Here is an 11690-nt window from a genome sequence, read left to right as displayed (position 1 = left end):
CTGACTAATAATGAGGTGTTTCCTTTGGTGCCTTTGAATGTAGATAGCCAAGTAAAGGGGCTAAAGGCCACCTGTGGATTGTCATTTGTCAATTTTCACTATTTCTATATTGAGAGTATTCCAAGAATTTTGGTATATTCTATTACATATACACACTAGTTTCTGGACACATGCATTGCACGTGTTCCCATGTCAATCATTACAAACTTTTTGATAATACTAAAATGCGTAAACACTGAGTAATTAAAATTCAAAAGAAAAATACAAGCTGAAATTAATGAATATTAAGCCAAGTCGAACGACTTGATCGTCGATTACTATTATAGTTTGTAGTTGTACATAATCAACTGAATTAGTATGCCTTTTAATGATGCGGTTCTTCTAACATATCTAATATTGAGGTTAACAGTTTCCTTATTATTTGATACTTCAATAACACATAATTTATATGTGAATATGAATAGTGATGCTGCGTTCCCAGCAGGAAGTCCTGGGAGGAGCTGTATAGAACACAATTTTTTTTTTGTGGGGGGAGGGGGGGGGGGGGGGGGGTTGCTGCTGGACCTTACCCCTGATATACAACACTGATTGCAAGCAATCATAGCAAAAAAAGGGAATGCTTAATCTGTGAGATTAAACATTCCTGAGAGATCCAACTATACAATTTTCGCTAACAAAAAAGTTGGCATTGTCATATATAATCCTGATACTAGGAAGCTGCATCCTATCCAAAAAATAAAGGCCTTTAGCACCTCTTGGCATCTGGTCAATTCTTTAGTAAATGATCTGCTTATTGATGTTAGTGGCCAGTTTTGCTAAGAAATCCGCAACCTGATTGGCCTCTCTATAGTAGTGAGAAAAGTTAACATCAATATTATCAATCCTGGAATTAGTGTCCTCCACTATAGTCTTCAGATTAAGATTGTTGGAGTAGTTATTTTTTCTACCATATCAATAACTACTAAAGAGTCCATCTCAATAGTCCAACAGTTATCACCACTGTGTTTGATCATTTTTGAAATAAAAAAAGCAGCTAATGCCTCGGCAATGTTGTGATCTGTGCACTTAACTGGGGCAGCAAATGCAAACAAGAAATCCCCTGCATTGTTCCTGACAATACCACCAATACCAGCTCTTCAATTATGTGGCATGAAGCTCCCATCAGTATTAATCTTGCACCTTCCTTCCTGAGGTTTGGACCATATCACAGTTCTCGAAATGATTTGAGGCCTTAGCCTCTCTACCTTGTCACAAAGAACCTTATTTAGGAAAAGTCTTGTTCAATACAGCCATGATGTTCCAATTGATTTGTTGTTCCATTCTTCTAGGGTAGAACTTCTTTTGCTTTCCGTATTTGCATGCACATCTAGTCTTCCAAAGCTCCCAACAAATTAACACCGGAACAACTGGAAAAATCATTTTTTGGACATTATTTTTGGCATGATTGTTCCACCAATCATTAAGAAAACGTCTCATTGTTTTGCTTTGGTATTTTATTCCCATTGGTTGTCCAAAAAATCGCCATAGAATCTGAGCAGGCTCACTGTCTACAAAGAGATATCGGATGGTCTCAGTGATAGGTGTGGAACAACATAGACATTGCAGTGTTTCCCCATTCCCAAACCTGCAAACATCATCATTAAAAGGAAGTTTAGCTTTTAACAACATCCAAGATAGAAAGGATATTTTAAACGGAACATTATGATGCCAGATATTAAATAGTAAAGGATCCTTTTGTTTGCGAATCTCTGATGATGCCCCAGACAGTTTTATTGGAGAAAATTTCATCATTGGATGGTCTCCAGTAAAGAAAATCCTTTCTGCTTGGACTCCCCATTTTGATGTTGATGATCTGCTGATGAAGCCAATCAGGAACCATAGTTTGTAGCATTTGAATGTTCCATTCTCTGTTGTAAAAGAATCTGCTGATTGAATGAGCATGTTCTGGACAGATCCTTGCAGTCGCACCATTTCCTGTCCAATTATCATACCAGAAGCTAGTATTTGGGAGGGAAAAAAAAAGTGTCTTTGGAAATGACTTTCTACACAATCTCTTTTTTCTTGCTGCGATTTTTTTTTTTCACGATTTCAATTCTCTAAATATTACTAATGGATTGCTATAGTTCTTTTAAAAATAAATCTTCCATATGGCCTAGATGATACAACTTTTGAGAGTTTTTCCTGATTAAATGACGACAAACATGTATTCAGCATCATATAAATATACTTTAATAAATTTTTCGTTACTCTAAACTTAAAGAGCTATTAAAAAAAATTAAAGAAAAATAAATTTACCACAAAGCTGTCTTGCCGAAAATACCATGCCTTGCTTCTCTTTCTTGGAATATCAGACACATATGCTGTAAAAAAAGTGCTTTAAATTTCGCTTGTAAGATGTCATGGACAGCATCCAACCTCAGGCTTACATCAAAGATGCATATGCTACTAACGCATAAGATGAAAAGGCTACATCACAATAATGAACCCCAAACACAGACTCTTCCAATTTTGCAATGCATATATCATTGGCTTTTTATTGAAGAGAAAAAGAAATATTACTATATCAATTTGAAAGCAATAAAGCTTTCTGTTGGCAAAGAGCCCACATGCAATAAGTTAAATGATTTTCTGCAGAAGCAACCACGTTCTCTGGTTTCTGTCAATTTTAACAGGCTACAGATAACTAGGGTATACTTTCTTTAAATAATAAAACAAGGGTATATTTTCATTTTTTATATATAAAACTCTATGTTAAAAAATTGCTTTACATTGTCAGATGAGAATGAAAACTAGTAAGCTCTATGGACTTGACAAAGTACTAAAACTATTTTGTACATATTTATTTACTGATTTTATTCCTCTCTTGGAATCCATCTGCTCCACCATAAGCTTTTCCTTTGTCTGCTAAGCTCATCCATACTCTCATTCAGGGTTCTCAGAATTTTCCGTTGAACCCGAAGAGCTGATGCAAGAGCATTCCTCTGCGCACTTGACTTCTTCATCTTTTTAGGCTCTATTTCCTGTAAATATCAGATGGAAAAACAAAGCGCATGAGGAAATGATCCTGTAGTTGTTTGAAAAAGTTAGATTTTCAAACGATAAAGTTAGTCTAGTTATACATATATGGGATGAGAATACACACCCTAAGCTCCTGAAGTTGCGCTTCAGTGAAGCCGCCACCTTGTTCTGTTCCTGATTTTGCCATTAGTTGAACAACCCAATTTGCAGCTTCACTGTAGTCTTGTTGTGTAGCCCGGAATAATTGCAGCTTTAGGTTCTGAATGACGGACAAGGCTAGTAGACCTTCTCTGTCAAAGTAAGGATGAGCTAAAGCTGTCTTTGCACTAATTCTTTGGCGTGCTTTGAAACGAACCATAGATGTTAATAGCTCCCACCCTATTCCACCATCCAAATCTAACAACTCGAAGCCTTTCCTAAGTTCAGGGCCAGCACGAGGCTCTACAGTCTGTCTCCACGAAACTAAATCATACTCGCATCTCTTCAGCTGTCGGTTGAATTGAATGAGACTGTTGTCACTGCGTAATCCTGGGAATGCCTATGACGGAACAAACAGTAGAAAGTGAAGAAACAAATATTAGGATTTAACCCATTTCGGACTGTAACACATATTAGCATTAATTTCAAGTGGTGACTTTAGGAACTACAAATCGTTTGATTATTGAAGAACGCGCATCTTCCCCATCAAAATCAGATCATAGTTTATCTTTTTCCTAAGCCTGCGTTGCTTATTTTTGAACGAGTGAGTAGTTAATATCCTAGTTCCGGCTCTCATCTTTCACCTCATTTTAGAAACACTTGATTCTGTGTTCTACATCACGAGATACATCAGTTTTTTGATATCAAACTTCCAATCATTGTTTTCGCTTAAAGTTCAAGATACTAGTTGACTAGTTCTTTGTTAACTCAAAGAATCACATCATGTACTCAAAAGGAACTGATATTCTCTACATTCAGACAAGAAAAACTAAAAGGAGCTGACATTCACTTCCTTGTAGCCTGCACTCAAATGTCTAAAGTCTCCAGGAAGAGCTAAATTTTGTCTTAAGAAATATTAATAGTAAAAAGCTTTTGATTTGAAACTAACCATTTGCAGGAATATGAGACCGACACTGTAGATGTCAAATCTGTCTGGGAGATTCAGCTGTTAGCGTAACAAAGAGTTAATTTTACTGACAAAAAAGAGGTAATGGGCCACAAGTGAGTGACTGGTCATCAAACGTACCTGCCATAGCACTGGGGAAAGGGCAGTTGCAACTGGAGCAGATGGTGCAGAAGGGGTTTGTGTGCTCATAATATATTGCTCTGGTGCAGCATATCTTGACCACCAAAGTTGGACAATTAGAAAAGCAAGTAAACCAAAAAGAATAACCGAAAAGAATGATAAGAAGACATCAGTATGAGCTGAGAATTATAAGCTATTATTGTATGCCACATGTTTAACTGATGGAAAGTTTTACCTCTTTTATCAAGGGGATAATTAGTTTCAAGAAACAAAAATTAAGAGTAGGTCAGAGAATGAAAAAATATAGATCTAGCAGTATTACTGTAAGTAGAATAGAATGTTTTGAACAAGAAATTTCGGATATTACCTTGGATCTAAAAGAAACTCCTTAGGAATATAATTGATCCCTACTCTCAAATCCGCTGCAGCTCCAAGATCAATTATTTTGAACGTTCGGGAACCTGCTTGAGAGAGAGAGAGAGAGACAAGAATGGATTAGTTACACAATCAAACTCGACCACAAATGTTAACAAGACAGTTTACCTTGAGAGAAAATTATGTTTTGAGGCTTAATATCTCTATGCACTATCCCTGTGGAGTGAAGACCATCCAAAGCAAATAGGAGTTGTCCCATAATTGTCTGAATGATCCTATTTTCTCTATCCAAACCCTTGGGTAAGTCCTGAACCTCTCCAAGGATCAATGCTTCCACCTGATGATTCATTTAATAAGTCATCCGATGAAAGAGAGAGTGAGAGAAGAAATCAGATAGTATTTGCTTACAATAACTACTACACCACAACCAGAAACTAGTAAGTGTCGGGTTTCCTTTATCTCATTCCAGGCTTTTTATTCCCAATACTCAATAATTTGTCTCAGAACTTTTCTAAGATAATATTCATTTATCTCTAGACCATCATATAATCTCGACAGTCATGATAAACACAGAATCTAATGTAAGTGTACATATAATAACTAAGCAGTAGTTTCAACTAGTTGATGTTGTCTTCGTCAATTATTTGCTTCCATTGGGTTCTGTTATTTAACTATAACTGTATACAAGGATAGATTATCAAAATTTCCTTCCACAATGTATGAGTAAGAAAATTATTTAAAATGGGGGTCATTTGTCTCCTAATATAGCTCAAATGCCTCGAAGTCTCTGGGAAAAAAATTTACAGCTTAATTGTGTCAAAGATTGCTTTGAACATTTAAGTAGATAAACAATAATGTTCCTTTGAGAGGAATGATCAGAATTTGGTAATTCACCATTCCAAGCAACTCAATAAGAGGCACATGAGAAATTACAATCCTTCGAATTATAATAACTCACATATGCGATTGTTCAACTTTGAAACCTTTGGGGTCACAGGTGTAATAATTTTGGATATCTTCATTGAATATATATAAACACGGTCCGATCAGATAATTAGGCTTAAATGACAGCATTTATTATATATCTTAACTTGAGGAGGTAGTTTTATCAATGCAATGTTCATGGATAACTTTCTGTAGTAACTTTTCTCAATTAGGACAGGAGGGCATTTTCTTCATATTGTTTATCTCTTTTCAATTAGCGGAGAGTTGCATTATCTAAGTGTTTTATATAACATCCTTTTATCCTTTCACTCTATCATTATCTATGATATAGTTTCACTAAGGAAATAAGAAAGCATTCTTCGCAGCTCTATATCTGCTAATTTCCCTTAACATTTACATGCCTAAAATGAAGGATATTTCTCTTATATCTGAACTGAGATTCAATATAAAACATTGTTATCATGCGAGGATTTTAGGAGACTAATTTAGACCAATGGAGCTCACCCTCAAATAACAAATGTTCCTTTGACAACTATATATTCTTCAGATTCTATATTCCCTTTTCTCTCAGAGGGAAAGACCCTGAGAAACTAAGATCCTTTCACAATCGCCTCAATCGCAATGGTATAAGCACAAAGCTGTAATTTTGTTCGTAATGAAATCGGGAAATACTTTCTTAACTATCTATCCAGGTCAATGCTGTCTCCGCTTAAATTGTAAATTACTGAATATTTACCACGAGGGCGAATGAGAAAATCTTTTTTTATGCAAGGAACTAATGGAGCTTCATGATGTGTAGAACTAGACAAATGTGCATTAAACCTACATATAAAAGCTTGTAGCTAACAAGAGAGAAAATACCAACATTGTAGGGAAAATCTCTACTCTGCATCAAATCAGCAAGTGTAGCTTCCCCTTCGAAACGCCAAAGGAGCCAATACTCTGCTTCTTTCTTTGAAGAAGTACTCTTCTTTAAACATAAATAACTTAGAAGAGTTAGTTTGTAGTTATATCCAAAAATAAAATAAAATGCATGTGATCATAATGGATATCAATCAAAAGAAACACTACCTCTAGAAAGCCATAGAGAAAATCAGCACAACTATTAGCACAAGCTCTACGCACACGTTCATTCATCCATATTTCCACAGCTCCATATTCAGTTGCTCTTTTTAAGACTAAATCACCACTCCCCTTATTGTTTTTAGCCAAAGAAACTCTATAAACAGAACCAAACGATCCCTCACCTAATTTCTTTCCCAAGACAATATCATCCTTCTTATAAGTAGGTCTCCAGAATCTTTCAAGAAAGGCAAGAACAAACATATCAAAGAAACCAGGAGCAACACCAGGTGTAGACCAGAGATAAGAGAGTGTACCCAAAGCCAAAATAACACCAGGAATAGTAACTGTGATCTCATTTGACTTAGGTAGTGTGCTTCTATATATTATATCACCACACTCCATTACTGTACATGGTAGTCCTACTCCAACTCCAAGAAATACATCATGTGCAAAGCTAAAGCTAATTATCCTTGAATTTTTCCATTCTTTCTTCAATGGTATCGACAAACATAAAGGCTTGGGCTTGAGTTTGCTCCCGAGAAATGAAGAGTGGAGTACTGCTACTCCACCTATGCCTACTGCAGCCATGGCTTTACTTTAGTCCGATCACAAACTTCCTTTTTAGCTTTGGTTACTCAGGTTTTCCCCATTGTTTTAGCAAGATTTTCTTTAGCTATATGCTTTCTTGTTTGTGGAGCCAAGTGCTTGATTAGATTGGCGTAAATCCTCGGCCACAAATGACACATAGTTTCACTTATTGGGTCTCTCTATCTATACCACATATTTACTCCTTTTTTTTCTAAATATTACACGTGTAACATTACTACTTTCTTCCTCCAGATTTATGTGATATTTTTTTTCCTCCGTTCGGAAAAGAATGGCAGTAATACATTTTATCAATAATCTAAACTTTAAAATATTCACTTTATACTTAATGAGATAGATTTATAGTCATACATACTTATTTTAGATCATAAATTTTAAAAGTTTTTTTAATTTCTCAAACATTTTATTTAGTCAAATATCATCACATAAATTGAAACAGAAAGAGTATTATTGGTGCTGAGTTACATTACAACTATCTAGTGAAGTCAATTTTCACTATTTCTTTATGGAGAACGTTCCGATAAATTTTGGCGCTATTAAAAATAAGTCTATCTATTTTTTTAAATGAACCAGATCCGATCCATCAGAAAAAAATAACTATGTGGCTTTAGAAAAGTATGTCTACTGAAAAAAAAAAAAAAAAAAGGATAGTATGTCTACTGAAAAAAAATGGATAGACTTTTTTTTTAAAGTAACGTGACATTTTTTTAATTAAAAAATAATTTAAATGATTTTAAAAAAAATTCCATCAACGAAAAGGGTATATTTGCATCATTTTGTAACGGCAGGGGTATACATACACCACTTTTATAATGAAGGGTATATCTGTTTACCCCGATTTTAGATAACCAATTGAATTTGTAAGTGAGTTATATATAAGATATGTGGATGAACTTTAATCTTTGTAGATTTTTGAGGGAATATATATATATGGATTCGTGTACAATGGTTTGTAGATATGAATATATGCGTTAATAACTTGGATACATGCTTTGCATATGTTTCTATGGATGATTAAGTATAGTGATATTAGAAGAATGAAGCTAAACAATAATACCCCACAGATCCAGACTAATGAGAGAAATAATATTTTGATTTGCTATTACAATGCTCTAGATTTCAAAAAGCTAACCCTTAAAAGTAGGGAAATGCCCCTTATTTATAGTTTTGCCCTATGGGCCTTGTATACAACATAAAACCCTTTTAGAATAAAGAAAGTCCTAAAAGGATAGGGTTGGGCCGTACGGTCTGACACCCGTACGATTGGCAGTACAATGTGGCAGAACGGTCTTGACGCGTGACAATTTTGTAACTGATCAACCGGACTAACGGCCACGATCAACCCGGTCATGGAGAAACCCTGGGTTAACAGCCACGATCAACTCGGTTATGGAGAAACTGGACTGGCTGTGACGAGGAATTTGCTCCGAATAAACCGGACCAAACGATTCCTTCACTTTCTTCTGATTAACCACTTCTGGTGCAATACCTCCGGTCCGAAAGAAAGTTTTCATGCTCGTGCTTGTTTCTTCTTTCCCTCGATCCTCGGTCTCAAACCCCCGGTCTAGCATGAATCCGATTTTTACTGTATACAATATCTGCCCTAAATAGCAAAGTTGAAGAGTATTTTTGCACCACTGCCCTAAAAAAGATATGGGGATTTGGGAATGGGAAGTGCTTGAATTAATGTGTTGCAAATGAAGATGTGGGGTTTCTTGATTAGTTTGGTGTAAAGGGTGTAAGCTATAAGAGATTTAAAGATTGGCAAGTGGTGATGAAGTTGTGGGCTATGCTGGTGTTGAAATGGAGATTGTGGTGGATTAGTTGAGCTTGGATTTGGGAGATTTGGGTTGGTGAAATGGAGGTTTTGTTAAGGCGATGGACGATTTTTGTGGTTAACCGTTGAGGTGTGAAAATGAATTTGTAGTCATCGGCAAGTTTGAGCATTTATCTTTTTTGGTATTAGAATGAAACTTGGTCTGATGGAGTGAAATGAATTTTCTATTGTATTGTGTTGTTAGTTTAAGGAGCCGTTTGGACATGATTTCATCTCATGAGATGAAATCATGAGATGAAATCATGTTTGGACATGCAATTTGAATTTCTTAAATTGAAGTTTTTTTATAAACATAAAAATCCACAAGTTGTGAAAACCATCAAATTTTTCCCAAATCTTATAATCTTACCAAATGAGTAAATCATAGTTCATAATAAAATTAATACGCTACTAGAAGACCTTTCTAAAAAATACATCAATTGATCAAACTTTAGTTCAATAAACATGAATAGTAATGTAACTACTTTTTAATATAATCCTCTCATATAGTACGGACAATATATCTACCAACTTATGATTGGTAAACATGATTGATAAATATATCTACCAACTTATGGGTCTTTTTTTACATAATACAAACGTATGAGTCAAATTTTACATTTATATTTTTTGAAATCACGATTTCAAATCCCAAATCATGTCTTTTTGGATGATTTGGGATTTCATCTCATGAGATGAAATCGCATGTCCAAACGTTGATTTCATCTCATGAGATGAAATCGCATGTCTAAACGCTGATTTCATCTCATGAGATGAAATCGCATGTCCAAACGCCTACTAAGTACAATGTTTGTTTTGATTATTACTTAAATTTTATTGTATGTAATGACGAAAAGTCCCATTTTATGGAACGATGGATTTGGTGTGATGATGTCGTTACCTTTTTAAAAAAAAATTGTCATTTACTTATTATCTAACTAGTTTTCGGACACATGTATCCTTATCATCTTATTACTTTAACTTGTAGCAAAAAAAAAAAAAAAAAACCTAAATTTCATATATATTCTAAAGTGTTTGCATTAAAATAAAATTTATTGCATACCTAAAATTAATTATTAATTATTTTATCTCATTTAATGTTTTTTGACTTTTTGCCTTTCAATCCTGGGAGGAGCACATGACTCGAAGTAACAGTACCCATTTTTTGCTTGTAAACACTATATGAAGAAAAATGGAAAGGAAGATTTAATTATCCCTACTGTGAAAACTTCCCAAGCTTTTCGATTGTAATTTTCTTAAGCATTTTACCAATAATTTCTATTATTTTTATATTATATTATTTCAAGTCCAATTATTAATCAACTGGTAAAAATTACTTTCAATGCTCTAAATTTGCATATAGGCAGTTATGATAAATTTCATAAAACTAAAAATCCACTAAACCTTACTAAAAATTACAAGGGATGAAATTTTTGAAAACAGCTATCCTCAACAACAACAACAACATGCCCGGTAGAATCCCACAATGTGGGGTCTGGGGAGGGTAGAGTGTACGCAGACCTAACCCCCACGTTGAAAGGTAGGGTGGTTGTTTTCGAAAGACCCTCGGCTCAAGAGAGAAAACAAGACAAAAAGTCAGATAGGGACAAGCATATCAAAAACAATATGAAAACGAGGAATAACAAAAGAGAGAAAGACATGATAGAACAGTCTGGAAAGAAAGGAGCATTAGCTAATATAGATAAATAAGATAATCAAAGTACAAGACCCAACAAATATAAGCAGAAATCAAATGGCAATAAACGAATGAGCAAAACTACAACTACTAGGATGAAAGGATAAGCAACCTAGCCTTCTATCCTAATCTGAGTCCTCCACAACCTCCTATCTAAGGTCATGTCCTCGGTAAGCTGAAACTGTGTCATGTCTTGTCTAATCACCTCTCCCCAATACTTCTTCGGCCTCCCTTTACCTCTCCTGAAACCGTCCATAGCCAACCTCTCACACCTCCGCACTGAAGCATCTGTGTCTCTCCTCTTCACATGCCCAAATCATCTCAGCCTCGCTTCCTGCATTTTGTTCTCCACCGATGCCACTCCCACCTTATCCCGGATATCTTCATTTCAAATTCTATCCCTCCTAGATAAATAACACCACTTTTTCGACAGTAAATCGTTATATATTGCATTGCATATAGTGTTGATCTTTTCATCTAAGGAAAAAATTGTAATCATCATAATATACTATAAAGAATGACTCAATTAGTGTCAATCCTAAAGTCAACCTTCTAGTCCCTCTCCCTCTCCTCATACTCTTGAATCTCCGATAGTGATACACCATAGCTGGAGATAGTGGTCTTTATCATATGTGAAATATCGTCTGATTATCTGATGATTGAATATCGTCTTAACCTGTGCTGCGAGAATGAACATTAAAGTTTAATTAGATACTTGTAATTTTTTATATTTTTTTACATATTTTGATCTGAAAGCAAAACGAAAAATAAAAATAAAAAATTAGAAGTCCCATGAGCTTCGCAAGCTAAGCCATGACTTCTAATGCAATAGTATTATCGTAAGTAAACTTTTGCTATATGAAGAAAACAAAACGTCCCCAATTTTTGAGATCTTTCGCGTTTTGAATGGGTGGATTGATTAGCATACCATTGACAAAAATAGT

At 35.0% G+C, this 11690-nt stretch overlaps 1 protein-coding gene across 3 annotated transcripts; it reads right to left on the bottom strand.

Annotated features, from left to right (window-relative positions):
- Positions 1–2694: 2694 nt before the first annotated feature.
- Positions 2695–7374, bottom strand: LOC132645142 (serine/threonine-protein kinase STN7, chloroplastic). Of its 3 annotated transcripts, none has more exons than XM_060361927.1 (8): positions 6635–7374; positions 6429–6533; positions 4787–4955; positions 4611–4704; positions 4244–4337; positions 4106–4162; positions 3143–3556; positions 2695–3020 (listed from the first exon to the last, which is right to left on the bottom strand). In XM_060361927.1, exons 1-8 carry the CDS (start codon positions 7214–7216, stop codon positions 2853–2855), a joined length of 1683 nt encoding a protein of 560 aa, XP_060217910.1. In that variant the 5' UTR covers positions 7217–7374; the 3' UTR covers positions 2695–2852. The 3 variants fall into 3 exon arrangements, with proteins under 3 accessions (XP_060217910.1, XP_060217911.1, XP_060217912.1); XM_060361928.1 differs by having other exon boundaries at positions 6429–6530; XM_060361929.1 differs by lacking the exon at positions 4106–4162.
- Between the last annotated feature and the right edge of the window lie 4316 nt (positions 7375–11690).

The sequence above is a fragment of the Lycium barbarum genome, chromosome 6, assembly GCF_019175385.1.
Source record: "Lycium barbarum isolate Lr01 chromosome 6, ASM1917538v2, whole genome shotgun sequence".
Taxonomy (NCBI): Eukaryota; Viridiplantae; Streptophyta; class Magnoliopsida; order Solanales; family Solanaceae; genus Lycium; species Lycium barbarum.
Note: the sequence above shows the minus strand (reverse complement) of the source record. Positions and strands in the feature narration are given on the sequence as shown.

Coding starts and splice junctions, on each gene's coding strand:
- LOC132645142 (XM_060361927.1), bottom strand. CDS start 7,216: ATGGCTGCAGTAGGCATAGGTGGAGTAGCAGTACTCCACTCTTCATTT. Junction 4,956..6,428: donor GTAGAGATTTTCCCTACAAT/GTTGGTATTTTC, acceptor ATGAATCATCAG/GTGGAAGCATTGATCCTTGG. Junction 3,021..3,142: donor CGCAACTTCAGGAGCTTAGG/GTGTGTATTCTC, acceptor TGATATTTACAG/GAAATAGAGCCTAAAAAGAT.